The 19,071-nt window shown below is 39.3% G+C and overlaps 3 protein-coding genes across 3 annotated transcripts in view; 1 reads left to right on the top strand and 2 right to left on the bottom strand.

Annotated features, from left to right (window-relative positions):
* The first annotated feature begins 4,035 nt into the window (after positions 1-4,035).
* On the top strand, positions 4,036-8,570 carry LOC139463462 (ribosome biogenesis protein SLX9 homolog). Its single transcript, XM_071244730.1, has 5 exons — positions 4,036-4,211; positions 4,471-4,678; positions 6,231-6,378; positions 7,053-7,109; positions 8,443-8,570. Exons 1-5 carry the CDS (start codon positions 4,110-4,112, stop codon positions 8,564-8,566), a joined length of 639 nt encoding a protein of 212 aa, XP_071100831.1. The 5' UTR covers positions 4,036-4,109; the 3' UTR covers positions 8,567-8,570.
* A 413-nt stretch (positions 8,571-8,983) lies between these two features.
* LOC139463615 (RNA-binding protein 6-like) lies at positions 8,984-10,908 on the bottom strand. Its single transcript, XM_071244887.1, has 2 exons — positions 10,357-10,908; positions 8,984-9,022 (listed from the first exon to the last, which is right to left on the bottom strand). Exons 1-2 carry the CDS (start codon positions 10,906-10,908, stop codon positions 8,984-8,986), a joined length of 591 nt encoding a protein of 196 aa, XP_071100988.1.
* Positions 10,909-14,207: 3,299 nt separating this feature from the next.
* Positions 14,208-19,071, bottom strand: part of LOC139463461 (uncharacterized) — a 73,063-nt gene continuing 68,199 nt past the window's right edge. The window contains exons 60-64 of the mRNA XM_071244729.1: positions 18,787-18,869; positions 17,139-17,204; positions 15,760-15,883; positions 14,613-14,683; positions 14,208-14,249 (exon numbers count right to left, since the gene is read on the bottom strand). Of these exons, the coding sequence (XP_071100830.1) occupies positions 14,208-14,249; positions 14,613-14,683; positions 15,760-15,883; positions 17,139-17,204; positions 18,787-18,869 (386 nt within the window). The remainder of the gene's footprint in view (positions 14,250-14,612; positions 14,684-15,759; positions 15,884-17,138; positions 17,205-18,786; positions 18,870-19,071) is intronic.

The following is a 19,071-nucleotide window of genomic DNA, read 5'->3' as shown; positions in this document are numbered from 1 at the left end:
AGTGATGAAAATGAAAATCAGTGATGACACCAGGTGTTCGCGAAAAGGGAGTGAGTGAGTGAGTTGGGTTTAGGTACGCCGCCCCTAACGGTATTCCAGACGTTTACCACTTCGGTGAAACACACGAGCACGGGTCTGGTGCTGACAAACTTAGAAACATAATTGGGGCGAACCGGGATTCGAACCCACAATCATAGGTTCCTGGCGTTCCCAAGGGACGCAACTCTGCACAGCGAATCGCGGCACCTTAGACGACTGGGCCACCCGTGCCCCCGTTCGCGAAAAGGGTAAGCATGTCCTGTCCTACCGGGAGCAGTCTGCTGAAAACACGACATATGCCTCCTTTATTTCATAATCAAGTACCCTGTCATATATCTAAGAAGCTACACATCAACTTGCACGTTTGTTGTGCCCCTAAACCTGTAGTTGGCTTAAGTGTACAGTGGGAGGAGGTCATGCGATCACGTGACACTATCGTCGGTAAAACTAGTTAACGTTAAAGAACGCACGTCGGCTGTCATTGCGTGATAAGATTTCTCACGCACAATCTGCAAGTGAGGTATCTAACATTTAAGAATGTGTACTGTATTTTCGAGCCCAGACTTCGGACAGGTCGTCAGTTACGGCGTTCAAGCGACTTGCCTGTATCCGGAAAAATCACATAAGCCCTGATCAAAACATTGATATGCCTTTGCTATATCCTTACTTTTCACAGCAATTCACACCGAACACTGTAAAACCTCTTGTCACCCAACTCAATACTTATACATTACAGCTTTCTCTATTTGTTGTACGCAAGATCAAAGCAAACTCGATTTTTTTTATCATTCAATTATCTATTTTTATTTCAGGATCCCTCATAAAGAAAAAGCAACAACAGGGTGTAGACTAACATGTCCCAGGATTAAAGTCATCTTTTTTAAGAATATATATCTACAAATATAAATTAAAGCCTGAAGGGAATCCAGAACAATGCTTTGTCAGGCCTAGTGAGGCAATCTAGACTTGCCAAATCATTCTAGACTTGAGACCGCCTCCGTGGTCTAGTGGTAGAGCGTCCGCCCGGAGAGCGGAAGGTCCGGTGTTCGATCCCCGGCCGCGTCATTCCAAAAGGCGTAAAAAGATGGTTTCTTGTTGTTACCCTGTCTGGCGCTCGGCATTAAGGGGCTAAAACAAGGAGTGGTCGACTCGGAGTCAGTATACTGTGTCTGAGTGGGGTATTCATGTTAAACTGCGGCATGGTATCTCAGTGAGCTAGCACTATAAAACGGCATCAGTCCGGACTAGTACAAGCAGCCACACAAACACACACACACGTACATGCACGTCGCTATATAAGTGCAATAATAATGGACGCGACGTTAAACCCCATTTCACCTCACCTCACCTTCCAGACTTGACTTGGATTCATTTCTTAATCTAGCCTTCATGGTCTTGGACTACCCAGGGCGTGCAATCATCTTTCTGGAAACAAAATAACCAAATGAACAGATATTCTGATATTTTTTCCCACTTTCATCCACACAGTACTTTCATTCACACTGTACTGCTTAACAATGGTCCTCATACACGTAGAATATAAAACCTGGGCCCACTTGCACAAAGCGATCTTAGCACTACAACTAGTGTAAGCCTATGTTAAAGGATGGGAGTTACAATCATCTTAGCGCTAAGATCGCTTTGTGCAAGAGTGCCCTGAAGTAAGAAATATGGCATACGATTCAAGTTCTTCAATGGATACTTTATCTTCAAACAATATAAATGACACCCTATGTGTATAAAATCATTTGTTTTCAAATTTTATTTACATTTATAAATGAAACAAAATCAGCAAGTAACAAAATGAGATGAAATACATATGATATAGCTCGCATATTGTTATACATATGTGAGACAAAGATAGTGGTAGAATAGCAATCCATGCTTGTACGAGGCGATCACGGGAATGTAGGGCTTGAAACTCGGAATATGACTTCTTTCAGCACTTGCTAATGTTGATGTATCCAGTTTTCGTACATGTAAACAACTTTTGATTGTTTGTTAACGCTTAAACGTGTTTCTATCTTATGTATACGAACTTTACTACGTGAAATAACATGTTAAAACAAAACCTGAAGCGACATTCATGTTTGACTGACAACACAATGTAATTGTTACGGCTTACATATCCATGTTACTGGTAAATGTATATACCCTCATGCCAGGTAATGTGTATTAGTATTTCCTGAAGTGATCCACTTAAAGTTCAGGGCCCCGTTCCTCAAAGCGATCTTAGCACTAAGGTGATCGTAAGTCCAATACTTTAGCACAGGCTTACGATCATCGTAGCGCTAAGATCGCTTTCAGGAACGGGGCCAGGGACTATGTAACGACACTATATATCTTATTTTATTTTTAACCGTCGCTTCAGAAGGATGGCATCACCCATTTCTCTATGTTTCGTTTTATTTTATCACCAAACTCAAAAATCCATTTCTCTAGATTCCAGTCTAAATTTCAAAGGCAAAATAACTCTGATCTGATTGGATACAATGGATAATGCGATAAAGTGTCAGTAAATTGCAGGGGGCTTGGTGAAAAAAATAAACGCAAAGAAATAATGAACATATGGAGGAAAAAAAATTCAATTATTTACCTTCAAGATATCCACATTTCAAACCAAGACAATAATTCATTGAAAAATGAATGGGGGTTTAAACTTTTAATAACACCATACACTTCAAACGCAGAAGTTGCAATTCTTTTTAACAATAATTTAGAAATTGATATACATAAGAATTTTATAGATAAAAATGGAAACTTTATTATCACTGACATCACGTTGGATGGAATAAGACTTACCCTTATTAATCTGTATGGCCCAAATAAGGATGACCATGTTTTTTTAAGTTTTTTTAAAAACAACTATTTGGTGAAATTGATAAGCATGCCAACGAATCGCTGATAATATGTGATCTCCAGTAGATTTAGAGAATTATACAAATATAAATACCCTTAGGGAAGAAAAGGAATTTTAGATCAAATAGAAACTTTGGACCTAACAGATGCTTGGAGGGAACAAAATCCTGATCTAAAAAAGTGCTCTTGGTGGAGGAAAAATCCTAGACAACAGGTAAGACTGGATTTTTTCTGAACATCACAAGACACATTAACCAAACACTTGATACTGATATTGTCTCCAGTTATAAATCAGATCACTCACCAATTTTGTTGCCATTCTCAAATTCTCTTAGTAAGAAAAAGTGAAGAGGCTACTGGAAGTTTAATACTTCACTTTTAAGAAACAATGAATACATTAAGATAGTAAAACGTACATTTGAAGACACAATACAAGATTATATATTCCCGGAGTACAAAACTGGTGAAGCAGTAAATTTTGATGATAATGTGAAATTGAAAATATCTGATGCTCCTTTCCTTAAAACCTTTCTAATGAAACTTCGAGCGCTTCCTCGGCGCGTCACGGCGGGCGGCCTGTGCCAAGGTGGTGAGCTTCACAGCTAGCCAGTATTTTTTAGAATTTGAGAGTTTTAGATACCCGGCGCACTTTCACAGCTGAAACAGACATTAATTCGGATTTTAACACAAGAATAAGCTGGAAATAGCAGAGGATATATATCTAGATACATTCTTAATGTATTTCCCCAAAACGACATTTGCCTGGCGTGTTCTCTTATTGTGGTGTGGTATTGGGTTTCAGGGCAACGTGGACTATCAAAGGTTTATTTGCGCCCAAAACCTGAAATATCTTTAAACAAGAAAAAATTGAGTGAGACCATAGACCACTCTGCTTCGTGATCTAGTTTATATTTTAAAGCCGCAAGAAATCACTAAGTTATTTCTCAAAATTAAGAACACATTCCTTAAAAAAGCAGGAAAGAAAAAAAGGGAAAACCTTTAAAATGTTTTTAGAGTCAGTACACAGTGTATGTGTAGGTCTATGTCAAAGATGTCTGTTGTTAAGCCTGGACGAGTTAGCTCCCTTGATTGACATATCAAAGGGGGGTAACTCATTTTGTGAAACAAAATGGCCGCGCCCACAGAGTGCATGTGTTGTTAGTGGTATCTGGTGTGTGTTTTGTGTTTCTGACTTACAGTTCACGTTCAACATGGGGAAAGTGAAAAGACAACGATCTAAACTCCACAACACGCCAATTAAACCCAAGAAAGATGAGAAGACTAGCATAGCTGACAAATCAAAAGCAAATCTGGTTCGTTGAACTGCAGAGCCACAGGCACCGATATACCCTAATTATTATCAATATCATGTTTAAGCCGTTTGACATATCCCTATTAAATTACACTTCACGCAAGTTCTGAACTGGTACCTTTCGATGTTTTCGATAAAATCATGCAAAGGCAACAACTATAGTGCCTACCTTTCTTTTTTCTGAAAATTTTGCAAATGTGTATGGCTAGTAAGGATTGGCAGCACGTTGTTTTTTAACTTTCTGTTTTCTCTACTTCCAGACAAAAAGTCCCTCTAAAGCTGCGGTAGAGTCCAAACCTGTTTCTTTGTCTGACAACATTTTCAGCTCTCTAAAGATAGACAACAAAGCCCTCGCTCAAAAACTACCAGACTTTGATGCACGGAGTACAGTGACCAGCAAGACTTTCAAAGGACTGAATCTCAAGAAAAAGGACAAAAGGAAAATCAGACATGAAGTTTTCATGCAGAGTGTGTATTTAACATGTTTAACCTACAGCGCACTTGTTGGCATCTAATTTTTTTTTTCGAAATTTCATTGGAAGAGAAATATTTATCCGCAAATGATGAACAAAACGGACACTTGTGAGGGAATATTTTAAAAAAACTATTTAATCACCTTGATCAAATTCAGAAAAGACATGCAGGTGGTGCTACATGACTAATTCATGCGAAAATAAAAATCAAACAACACGATGATGCACATTCAATTCTGTCATTGCTTACTATCTGTCTGTCATTTCTACTCCAAACTACAATACTAAAACCTATTTGAGATATTCCAAAAATGCATAACCTGTATGTATCACAAAATCTATAGAACAAAGTGTTAAGCATGTGCAGGACAAATTTGGGGAATATTGGTTTATGTCAGTTTGCGGATAACAAATTGATAATAGCATTTCTAAAAGAAATTGAGTGATATACCCGAGATAATAAAAAATGTGTATAAATCATGCGGTCTGCATGATCACAAGGCACGTGCTGTTAAGATGATGCCGATAACTGGTACAGATAGTTGACAGGAAAGTTCTATTTCCACTGTTTTGATTCCCTATTGTAGCGTTATAACAGAAATCTACTGAAACTTGCTCAGATTTTCTCAGTTTCACAAGCATCAAAGTTACACGGTACATGGAATATGTCAGAAATAACATTTAACATGTTTAAAAATGGTGATAACTGTCAGTGACAAGTAAAGATTGTCACCCAATGTAACATGGGATTAACATGATTAATATTAGCATTGATTTATTTGCTGTGCCAAATCAGCATGATCTGTTGGCAATACAGTATATTGAGTAAAACGTATAAAAAACTATTTTCCTGTCTCCTGATTATGATGCTGATATAAAAAATGTCATCAGTTCACTTCTAAGTCTAAACTGTTTAGTCATCCAGAGTTCCAGATAACTTTTTGAGCAATTGAGTTATTACTCTAAGGTTTCTATTTTGTTTAGGTTATTACATTATTCATAGGGTAACCAATATTTTTTCACTCATCTATTCATCACTCTTTTGGGCTTTTCCTAAAATTAATGGATATTTTAAGATTTTATAAAAATTAAATAATGTTTTAGATGTATATAACTGTTCTTAATGTATAGGCTTGACTCCAAAAGTAAACTGGCTCGTAATTGTGTGTTTGAAAATAAGCTCTTCTGGTAGCATGCTGAAATACCTTCATTTGGTATTCACACATGCTGTTTTTATAATTTGATTTTTTTCATTTTTCTGTACGCAAGTTAATTGAGAGTAATTGGGTTCCAAATAATTGGCGGGGCGGGGTGGGGGGGGGGGGGGGGGGGGGGGGTTACGCAAGTACTCTCCTTATCTGTAGCCCTGTCTTCAGGATAACTGGTGTCTATAAAACTGAAATAAAATGTGTTCAATCCCAGAAATCAATTCATTTCTTTTAAGGTCATGTGACAAGCTACACGTTAAAAGCATTGCTTCAATACAACACCGGAGAAAATACATATAGTTTGGACACTCGAAGTTACTTGACATGTTTATTTCACAGAGATCGATGCAGTGAAGACAGCCAAACAGAAAGCCAAGGACAAGAAGAAGCGAGAGAAGACCCCCATCGTGGGAGACATGTCGGTGATGGAGGAGGCGCTCCCCACCCTGGAGTTGCTGATGAAGGAAGGCAACAAGTCCCAGAGGCAGTCAGTATATCATTCATCAGTATATCATGTATCAGTATGACATGTATCAGTATATCATGTATCCGTATGTCATGTATCAGTATATCATTCATCAGTATATCGTGCATCCGAAGGAAGGCAGCAAGTCCCAGAGGCAGTCAGTATATCCTGCATCCGTATATCATGCATCAGTTTATCATCCATCAGTATATCATGTATCCGTATGTCATGTATCCATATGTCATGTATCAGTATATCATTCATCAGTATATCATGCATCTGTATATCATGTATCAGTATATCCAGCATCAGTACATCAGAACATGTGTAAATACTGTCATTATTTTTCTGACCCGTGAAGATCCAGTGTAGAATAGGTCTTCAACAACCCATGCTTGCCGTAAGAGGCGACTATGCTTGTCTTAAGAGGTGACAAACGGGATCGGGTGGTCAGACTCACTGACTTGGTTAATGCATGCCATCATATCCCAATTGCGTGTATTGATGCTCATGATGTCAGTTACTGGGTTGTCTTGTCCAGACTTGATTATTTACAGACCACTGCCATATACCCTGAATATTTGCTGAGTGCGGCGTTAAGCAACAAATAAACACACACGACAATGTCCACATTTGAGAGTGTTTAGTAACTGAATGTGATAGTGTGGTGAGTTGTCTCGGTGTTTCCCTTCCAGATCCAATCCTGAGAAAGTGAGAGGAGTAGCCAAGGAGAGGAAGAGAAGGAAGCAAATGTAAGTTCCCATGGTTACGGATCTAGTGAGCATGGAGAGTAGGGATGAAATGTGTCAATGCTCCAGACTTTTCATGTATCTTTACGTCACGCCGAAGACCTGCGTTCGATTCCCGACATGGGTACAATATGTGAAGCCCATTTCTGGTGTCCCCCGCCGTGATATTGCTGGAATATTGCTAAAAGCGGCGTAAAACCAAACTCACTCACTCATTTATCTTTACAAATCCTACAGACCCGTGACGATCCGGGTAGAGAATTGCTCTTCAGCAACTCATTCTTGCCGTAACAGGCGACTATGCTTGTCGGAAGAGGCAGCTAACATGTTTGGGTGGTCAGGCTCGCTGACTTGGTTGATGCATGTCATGGTATCCCAACTGCGTATATCGATGCTCATGATGTCAATCACTGGATTGTCTTGTCCATAAACTACTCAAAAGAAGTTATGGATCACCTGATTCTTTCATATTACTATACTTAATCTCTCATGTCTTGACAGATTACCTTTACCATTATGAAACAATCGGGTGATCCTTAACTTCTTTGAGTAGTATATAATCGGAATATTACTGAGTGCGGCATAAAACAACAGACAAAAAAACACGCAGATATTATCTTCGAGGGTTTTCTGAACTGACACCTCCAGCAGAGGTTACATAGGTTGAACCATTACCAAACTACCGCCCAATCTAAGCAAAGGGTGTGTGAGTTCTTGAGACAGTGAGATGTCAGCTTTGTGTAATGATTAGGCCTCATTTCTTTTTGATTTGGAAATTTCAATATGTACAAATGAAAACCCTCTAAGAAAAGATTGGCTTGTTTGTTTGTTGTTTAATGCTACACTCAGCAATGTTCCAGCTATATGATGGCGGTCTGTAAATAATCAAGTCTGGGCCAGACAATCCAGTGATATTCGATCCACGCAATTGGGATACGATGACATACATCAACCAAGTCAGCGAGCCTGACCACCCAATCCCGTTAGTTGCCTTTTACAGCAAGCATAGTCGCCTGTTATAGCAAGCTTGGGTTGCTGAAGACCTATTCTACCCCGGATCTTCACAGGTCTGTTACGTAGGTATCCTCAGATCTTAATGCAAAGAGGTAAGTTTGGAGTAAGATCTGATTTTAATGTGATTGTCGTGAGTGAGTTTGTTTTTACGCCGCTTTTAGCAATAGTCCAGCAATATTACGTCAGGGAACACCAGAAAATGTACCCATGTCGGGGATCGAACCCGGGTCTTCAGCATGACAAGCAAATGCTTTAACCGCAAGGCTACCCGAACACCCCTAATGTGATTGTATGTAAAGTACCATGTATATCTTGTGCACAGGTTGTCCGACATCGCCATCTTCAAGCAAGTTCTGGAGCACCCTGCCTTCATTGAAAACCCAACAGCCACCATCTCCGAACATCTGCAGAACAAGCTGAAGCAAGAGGAGGAGATGGATACATGATGGATGGGGGGAGGGGGTGTGGTGGGAGGAACGGGTGTGTCAGGATGGGTTGGGTGTGTCGGGGTGGGAGGAAAGAGACAGCGATGAATTGTCACTCTGGTTTATTTTCTTCCAAATGTTCTGGGTTCACTCTACTTGTGATGCCACTTGTACCAGTTCAGTCCTTGTGTGAGATCACAGTGAGTGAGTGAGTATGGTTTACGCCGCTTTTAGCAATATTCCAGGAATATCACGGCGGGGGACACCAGAAATGGGCTTCACACGTTTTACCCATGTCGGGAATTGAACCCGAGTCTTCGGCGTGACAAGCGAATGCTTTAACCACTAGGCTACCCCACTGCCCCACAACTGCAGCATCCAGTAATCTGTTCAAATTGGCTGAATTAACTTTCAAGATAGCGTGAGGACAAGTGCAAGTTACTTCCAGAGAATCACCTTCACATGTGACCTGGCTGTCTATAAGAGATGGTTGAACAGAGGGAGGTTGTCAACATCAGAGTTGATAAAAGTAAACATGTTCTCAGCAGGAAACTAGAGGTTCCAGCACTAACTATGCAGAGTGTCCTCCCTTTGTTGCCAGGATTTGGATCTCGTTTGATCCTTGGTGTATAGGGACCATACATATTCTCACGTCTTTCATGAAAGTGGTAAATTTCTATGACCTGTTACATGTACTTTCCTGTCATATGCTATTCAAAAGAAGTTAAGAACCACCTATTCGTTCATATTACTGTACTTAATCACAGAATCGGGTTAATCACAAATTAACTATAGTAATATGAAATAATCTGGTGGTCCTTGACTTCTTTTGAATAGTATATTTAGCATACAGGTCGTGTACAAGTGAAATAGTTGAAGACAACGCCAAAGCCTAACGTGTGGACATTTGAAGTTCTTAGGGCACCAATCCTCCTTTACCTTCTTGAGAAATAACATTAAATAAAAAGATTATTATGTCATTATTACTTCGTGTTTAGGTTTAACTCCATCTTACAGATTCACTTTGTTTACACAATATGTTGTGGATGTATAGTGTCTGGTATATCAGACAATGTTTTAAGCATCACAAGACTGCAATTTTTGTGTAGTGTTTGTTAAACTTCCCTGTTCCTGGCTATGGACAGGTCACTCTCCTGCCACAGGATTCTGAAGCTCTGACTAAAATAATAAAATTGTTTGAGGTTGTTTGTTTATTTACTGTCAAACACGCCTCCATATGTACATGAACACCACGTCATGAATTTCTTAACATGACACAAGTGTCGCAAAGAACATTGTCCAATAAACAATTATTGGAGGGAGACGATTGGGTTTATGTAGCAATTGCAATGTAAAAAGGAGACTGTGTGTCTATGGCCATTGTAGTTTTCACAGAAATGCTCATGCTCCTATGATATCTATTGAATTGGTTGTACAGATATTGTTGGATGAAATAAACTTGTTTTGTAATTTGTGTTGGTTGATCTATACTTCTTGGCTTATCCACAAGTAGTCGGCTTTTACAGTGTAATCAAAGTATATTTGTATCTAAGACAGTGTGTGGGGCAGTTGTCTAAGGCGACGCTATTTGCTTTGCAGAGTTGCATCCCACGGGCATGCCAGAAACCTATGATCATGGGTTTCGATCCCGGTTCGCCCAGATTTAGTTTTCCAGGTTTGTCAGCACCAGTAGATTGGACGTAAAGTCCTAAACGTCCAAGGCCTGCATCACTTGGGGCTTTCCTCAACATCAAGCTGACAGGCAATGAATGATTGATCACTTGCTCCCTCCCTTGCTTCATCCATCCCACCATTACACTTCCATCCCTCCCTTGCAACTCCCTTTCACTTCCATCCCTCCCTCGCAACTTCCTCTCACTTCCATCCCTCCCTTGCAACTCCCTCTCACTTCCATCCCTCCCTTGCAACTCCCTCTCACTTCCATCCCTCCCTTGCAACTCCCTCTCACTTCCATCCCTCCCTCGCAACTTCCTCTCACTTCCATCCCTCCCTTGCAACTCCCTCTCACTTCCATCCCTCCCTCGCAACTCCCTCTCACTTCCATCCCTCCCTTGCAACTCCCTCTCACTTCCATCCCTCCCTCGCAACTCCCTCTCACCTCCATCCCTCCCTCGCAACTCCCTCTCACTTCCATCCCTCCCTTGCAACTCCCTCTCACTTCCATCCCTCCCTCGCAACTCCCTCTCACTTCCATCCCTCCCTTGCAACTCCCTCTCACTTCCATCCCTCCCTCGCAACTCCCTCTCACCTCCATCCCTCCCATGCAACTGCCTCTCACTTCCTTCCCTCCCACGCAACTCCATCCCTCCCTCGCACCTCCCTCCACCCCTTGCTTTCTCCATCCCTCCCTCACTCCCTCCATACCTCTCTCACTCCCATCTAACCATCCCTCCCTCACTCCATCCATCCATCCATCCATCCCTCCCTCGCTTGCTCATAACATAACACACAACATGAGACATAGAAATATTTAATACAAAAAAACTTTTTACAGGATGCATTGTATCAACATGATATATTTAACAAGAGGTAAAATAATATAATATTCATCATAGTTGTTTTAAACAACTGTCGTCATTTCTTGTCATAAATGTAATGCTGTTTTAATTCACTATCAAACATGGAAAAGAGGATTGTCTCAGTAGTTGAATGTGTAGTAAATGTAATATGCATTTTCAACTACCAGTTAAACTGGCATCGGATTTGGAAGAAACTTTCATATGCAGTTCAGCATGAAGGTTAAAGAAACTTACATAATGACAGAATCCTTGATTCCACCTCACCATAAAGAAGGTAGGGGTATTAATGAATAGCTGTGTGTGACCAAACAAAATCAGCAGGATATTAAGGAATACTGTTTGGGGATTGACCAGGTTCAAAATATTGCAACATAGTTATATGCATTCAAAATCTGTGATTTAAAGCAAATAATTTGAACAGGGAGAGAAAGATGTGGCCATTTAAATCTTCAAAACTCATTAATTTTAGCCTTGGCAGCATGAACATTATCTTACTGTCCATATAAATATTTGTTTTGGGCAAAGTGGTAACTGTGAGCCCCTAATTTCCATGCCTGAAACTTCCAAGAGAATGAGAGTCAAAGAGTTCTCACAAATAGACCTTTTAGAAACTTTGACAATGGTATAAGGATCTATACCAAAATGTCATTACGGTAAAAGAAAGAAGTTATCCATGAATTGTGTCTATGTTGTCATCCATCAACTTCTGAGTCATGTCTTTCAAACAATTGTCAAGGTTTGTTCAGAAATAGGCATGACGTTTGAAAATTACAATTATGAATTTCGATTTAGTCATCAGCAACTTGCTTGTCCTAAGACACTGATGAACTGATATATTTCTATGATTCCAAAACCAGTGAGTCCACGACTTTTCACTGTATGAAGAAACAAAACCTTCAATAATCTAGTATGACAGAGGAGGCGGCGAAACTGTTGATAGAAGCGCACCTAAAATCATATACGCTCGCCCCATTATCTAAGTCCTCTATCACGGGTGAAGGATTTTAAGAGCACTTCATTTCCCAACATGATTTTGAATATAAACACATTAATCCTTTTAACATGTAATACAATAACACACGCATTTTGAATGTTATAATTAAAATTTTATGTACAATTGAAAATATGTTTACTCAATTTTGCCATGAAAGGTGAGAAAATTGAATGTTGATGTTTATCTCTTCACATGGCCAGCATGTGGGTGTGTTCCTATTCAAGGGATTGTCCAACACGGCTGTGATCACTCTTATGTTTAACCATGTGTGCCTCTGTTAAAACTGTTGTATTCAAATCAAAGTATATTATCATACTCATAATATGTCAGCCTTATTGACTAGTTTTCAAAAACGAAGTATCTGTTGTGTTGAGAATTGCCAAACAACCAGAATAAATTAACAGTTTTATGATCTGTGATCTGTGATTGAAACATCATATGCAAATAACCAAATCTTTAATGTATGCAGTTAAAAGAGTATTTGACTGGCAGTCAAGCCTTGATGTTTTATACGTTTGCAATCCCAATGAGGGATGTTAAGCCGTCCTTGTTTTTTGTTAGTTGGTTAACATATTATTTCTGAACATTGGAAGTTAAAACAAACAAAAAATGACACTCTTCAAATATCTTTTGATTTTGTAAGAAGGTTGGTTTGGTAGTATAAACAAATAAAGGAAGTTTCAAATTCTCTCCTATCCCTTTGGTATTTTAGCGAAATGTAGGAATGGTAAAAATTTAAGTGTACAATGTTTGGTGAAGCTGTGAAAAGTGTTTGAGCTAACAGGATCACTGAGTCAGCCAGAAACAATGTGTGATGTTTTATTGAGAAGTGGGATTATCAGGATCTGAATAAATACTCTCAACCACACATCACTGACACTCTCTATAGCCCTGTAGAATACATATGCACACCGGGTCTTCGGCATTACATGCGAATGCTTTAACCACAAGGCTACCCAGCAACCCCTACCCTGAATAGAATTAGAACTAAGTGTCAACCAGGAGTTGGCACCACATGCCTAGCAAACGACTCATACTAGCATGATAGCCAAACAGAATAGGGAATCTAGTTCCCAGTTAGTTATCCTGGAATAATTATGGAGCTTTATTAATTTGATTAATTCTCTCATCTGTTTTTGTAGAATAGGGTTGTTACTCAAAGACATTCTAGAGTGTCCAAAGTAGCATATTGCGACTCTGATATATTTATCAAAATAGATATATAATATGCTGGATAATCCAGGATGTCACAGACACCAGACTTATTTCAGATTCAGTAAACGTGAAAGTGGCTATCTGCATCAGTTTCCACTAATGTCTGGAAATAATCAATGTAGCATTTTTCTGATAGTATTTTTTAGTCTTGCAAACTTAAGGTTAACCTTACATGTCTAATTAATCAGTTTTTGTGTATCTGCAATCTCATTAAAATCAGATCTTAGTTCTTGCTACTGCTAAACAAAGATCTAAAGACATCCCATTAGGGATTACATCAGAACGACCTTTCATCCGACCAATCAGAGCGTCTCTTAACAGATCATGAAAGTGACAGTCGGAATGTGATTTCTAATCATGCAGCCTTGAAAACTTTTAACATGGGGTATTCCAATCGATAGTTACGGGGTTTAAGACTGAATCCATACAATCTAGACCATCTATTAGCCATTCCAGAATGTTCTTTTGTTCAGGTTTCAAATTATTAATGGAGAATTTGTCAAAATATGTTTCAAAGCGTAGTCACCAATTTGAAATTTGTGCAGTAAAACACGAGAAAGCTGCCTTCTGATTGGCTAATGTCGACTTCTTGTCAGTCATTCCATTGGTCGGTCAAAGTTAGCGCCAGGTTGGTTTGATGTTACCTGTAATGCGGTGTTCTGAGATCTTTGTTTAGCGGTAGCGAGAAGTAAGATTTTAATGAGGTTGGTGTATCTGACTCTTGTTGAGCTGTTGTTAGTGTTTATTGTGTTGCGTTAACAAAATACCAAATGGTCATATGACATAAGCATTTCCATACACATGTACCCTATGTATTGATTATCCAGCAAGATATGACATTTCCTATTGAGTATGCACTGGCTGCTGATGGGGAGGTGATGAGGAGAGGGAGGTCGTGAAGTCTCCCGAGTGTTCAGTTGTAGGTCAGATCAAACACTTTCTGGTCGGACGAACTCTGAAAAAATAAAGAATTTCCTGTTTAATTTGTGTTTTTCTGCCAGTTAATTCTTTGTGACAAAATATGGCAGAATTTGATGATCTGTGATTTCTGAAAGTGTGAATGTGACCTATCTGAATCATTATTGTCACTGTTTACAAATTTCTCTATATTTCACAAAACATTTGCTTTGAAATTAGTAAGCAACTCTTAATTAGTAAATAATGTATTGTGTATTTCGTTTATGGGAAATTAGTGTCATAGCACTGTAGCTCACCTGGATATGTAGTCAAAAGTTTAACATATCAAAGACAGCCACTTAACAAAAGTTGGCCAGGTGAGCTAAAAACGCGGTAGGATATTTAATCTGGCATCACTTACAGGAACAATGCCAGGTTGTCCTATCAAGACAGCATCTTGGCCTCGGTACCCCTTGTCCTTGAGAATAGTTGCTGTAAACACGATGTAAATATACATTATTCCATGGTGAGCTACGAACACTATTCAAACAAAGTAACTGTGATCATGTGAATGATATTATGATTTCTAAAGTACATTATTCAAAACACTAAATCTTCTTTCTATGACTGCTGACCTATTTCTTATGTCCCCCTCTGGACCCTCAAGCATTATTGATTAAAAGGAATAGTTCTCCTGTCTTTCATGAGCTCTTAGAAGTTGGTTGGTTGCTTTGTTGTTTGACGCTGCACTCAGCAATACACCAGCTATATGACGGCGGTACGTAAATAATCGAGTCTGAACCAGACAATCCAGTGATTAATATCATGAGCATCGATCCATGCAATTGGGATCGATGACATGCATCAACCAAGTCAGTGAGCCTGACCACCCGATCCCGTTAGTCGCCTCTTACGACGAGCATAGTCGCCTTTTACGGCAAACATGGGTTGCTGAAGACCTTATATATAAATTCTATAATATTTGTATTGGTGTTTCATGGCAACTTCATGACAATACAAACATAAAACAAGAATGAGATACTCATGTCCCCCGCCAATATGAAATGTCCGGTTGTTGCAAGGCATTAGCCCTCCGGAAATGAGCATTCCCGTCATTGTCAGTCTGAATCAAAGTCGATGCTATGGAAACTCGAAAAATAGATTTTTCAAAAATCATAAACTATCAAATGGCACCAGTAGACCTATCTAGAAGAAATATTTACGTTTTTCAAGAACTGCTCCAGAAAGCAGCACTACTGCCATTTTCAATCTAAGTCAAAGTCGTTGCTATGAAAACTTGAAAAATAATAATAATATTTTTGGTTTTTCAAAAATCCCAAACTATCCAAAGGCACCAGTTTACCACAAGACCTATGTATGTGCCAAGTTTGGTTAAGATAGCACTCATGTTTTTCTTGTTCTGATCCAAAAACAAACGTGACGGACGGACGGACAGAAGGGCGGACAACACCCATTCCGATATCCCCCTTCCACTTTATGGCAGGGGATAATACGTTCTCTATGACAAGTTTCATGTCAGCTATCCATTTTGTAGTGTATGTACATACAGGTGTTAGTAGCCTCCTCCATGTTGTAGTGAGCACCGAGTAGGTAGCGGAACGGCTCCTCGTGTATATGTCTGGCCTCGGTGCTGGCAGTCAGTTCCACCATCTGGATGTTGTATATCCGTATCTGTTGAGGAAAACATGGTAGAACACAAATTCTTAAATCAATTCGTCTTGAGAATTAGTTACGATTGAATTGACAATAATAGGGCTCAGGTCCATTATTTTTAAAGAATGAAGAAGTACTCGGACATTCCCCCAACATTGATAATATCTCACGCAAATGACCAGCCTCAGGTGAGACTTTTTTATTAATTGATTTATTGACACATCCAATTCTAAAATAATTAAAAACGAAAAAATACTAATCTGATAAGCACCCTACCCCAGAGAACTCTGCAAGACAGTAGGTTGCAATAGGTTTTAAGATGAGACAAGCTTACTGACACTGCATGCATGGCAAAATACTTGGATAACACAAAAAATGTCTCTTATTATGTTTTTGTCCTCATCTACTGACTAGGAGTGTTTTCACACACAGTCCTGAAAACCAAGGAATAAACATGCCTTGACATTAGTTTGTACTTCCTACTTTGATTGCAAACTAAGTTCAGTACTAAAAAGTAGATCAGCATGGATTGGGAAGTAACAGTTTTCCACTCAAAGAAACATTATAGCATGATATTTAATATTCAGTTGGAGGTTTTCGTTACAGACAGAACAACTATTTTTCCATCACTGCTTTGAGATATACATTTGTTTTGAATCTGAAAGAAGTGAGGTGAGGTGAAATGAGGTTTAACATCGCTTCAAGATTATTGCACTTATAGAGCTACGTGCATGCACGTGTGTGTGTGTATTTGTGAGTGTGGCTGCTTGTACTAGTCCGGACTGATGCCGATTTATAGTGCTAGCCGACTGAGATACCATGCCACAGTTTAACATGAATACCCCACTCAGACACAGTATACTGACTCCGAGCCGACCAGTCCTTGTTTTAGCTCCTTAATGCCGAGCGCCAGACAGGGTAACAACAAGTTTCATCTTTTAACATGACACGCCCCGGGATCGAACCCTGGACCTTCCACTCCGGGCAGACGCTCTACCACTAGACCACACAGGCAGTCACTGAAAGGAGCTCTACTATTCTATTTTCACATCACATTTATTAAGGACAACCAGAATGTCAAGTAACATTTTTAGGTAAAACTTGAAACAACCTTATTTTATTCCAGTGATTTCTGGAAGCAATTATTTAAAAAAAAGCCCTGAGCCCCAGATGTTCGGTCTCCCCACGTCTGTAAACCATTTTGTTTTACCATTGTGTTATTCACTTTATTACGCTTTGTCCCTTATCTAAATTTGTGTAGTATATCACCTACCTCGTCCACCTCTCCCTGCAGAAAGGTAGAGCCGTCATAGCCAACGTACAGGGTCGTATTCCCATCCTGGGTGGGAGAGAGATGTTGACAAGTGTTTCATGCATATACACAGACACGATACATATTATATATATGACCCACCAGGAGAAAAGGGACCATATGGGTGCAAGGAAACAATTATGCTGTGATGTCATAAAGAGGTCTTTACAAAAGTATTTTATTTTCCACTTGGTAGTTCGTAATGTAATACAAACATACTTTCAAAACATTTCAGCATACCATGGCATGGACGGGTAACTCAGGTACCCGGGTCGGGTGGGTACTGAGTAGGACCCGGGTACCCACAGAACTACCCGGACCCGTGGTTAGTCACGTGATATATTATTAAATGACAAACATTATCTAGAACTCTATGGTTACACTACAAGTCACTTAAGTTCGCATTTCTTTCTGACTTTGCACCCATTCCTTCTGACTTTTCATATGGTTGAATAATGCTGTACTAGTAACTTAAGTCAACTTCAGTCTATGCATGGCCAGATTGTATAATACACGTATCTCCATATGTTTTGCTAGGGCTATGCTAAAAATGTTCCCAATCAGACAGTTTATACCTATAGTCAAAATGTTTGATACCATTTATCTGTCATTAAAATAAATTGAATTGTATTATTGTGTTCCTAGTATACTGTAGTTTTAATTATAATGAGAAGTCAAAATGTGATATTTCTCAGCAATCATTCCAACGATGAAGAAAACATAGAGGATATTTATCATTTCTTGTCAAATAACAAGTTTTTTCTCATCGAGTCAGCTGAAAAAGGTTTTGTAGTTTCATGTGCTGCACAGCCACTAGTTAAAAGACAAAACATAATAAACAGAAAAGAAGTCTTTGCTTGTCCAATAACATGTTTATCTCATCTCACGACCTGAAAAGTTTGACAACTGCATAGAGCAGCGATTCACTGTGCAGAGTTGCGTCCCTTGGGCACGCCAGAAACCTAAGTTTGTGCGTTCGAATCGTGATTATGTTTCTAGGTTTGTCAACACGTTACCCATAATTGTGGGTTTCACCAAAATGGTAAACGTCTTAAAACCTGCATCACTTGTCTCCCACATTAAACTGACACACTGAGATATAACTGAAATACTGTTCAAACCCTGTTACACCAAAGTTCGACCCATGAAGATCCAGGTGAGAATAGATCTTCAGTAATCCATGCTTGCCGTAAAAGGCGACTATGCTTGTCGTAAGAGGCGACTAATTGGATCGGGTGGTCAGGCTCGCTGACTTGGTTGATGCATGTCATCGATCCCAATTGTGTGGATCAATTCTCATGATATCAATGACTGGATTGCCTTGTCCAGACTCAATTATTTACAGACCGTCGTCATATAGCTGGAATATTGCTGAGTGTGGCATTAAACAACAAACAAACATAAACCAAACTCACTAACTGTAAGGGACATTGTTGCGCATTGTTGAGGTAGACTGAAAGTAGCTCCATCATTATGTGATATTTATTCCAGTGATATATTAATTTTATGTTTGGAGATAAAAAGAATCTTTCATCACTTAATGCTTAATGAACTGGCCAAGAATTTTGTTACAATACATTTATTCTGGAATGATATTTATGATACTTACCCACACAAGACCTGGTTCTACCGATGTGAGGTGGGCGTCGGTGGTCGTTTTGGGTCCATTCACAATCAAATCTAGCTCTCTTACTGAAATCGACAGACGTAGTATGGTTGGTTCTCTAGCATCATCATCACAAGAATAACGCCCAGCTGACATTGTCAACAAGAATTGCATGTGTAATTATGTTAGAAAGGAAACTTTTGGCAGTATTAAGCATTTTGTCCAAATCAATGTCTGTTCATTGATATATGTTTTGCATCATTTTCTGTGCAGAGTTGCTTCCCTTGG

The sequence above is a fragment of the Haliotis cracherodii genome, unplaced genomic scaffold, assembly GCF_022045235.1.
Source record: "Haliotis cracherodii isolate W230 unplaced genomic scaffold, xgHalCrac1.p SCAF_16, whole genome shotgun sequence".
Classification (NCBI taxonomy): Eukaryota; Metazoa; Mollusca; class Gastropoda; order Lepetellida; family Haliotidae; genus Haliotis; species Haliotis cracherodii.
This window is presented reverse-complemented; position numbering and strand designations above follow the sequence as displayed.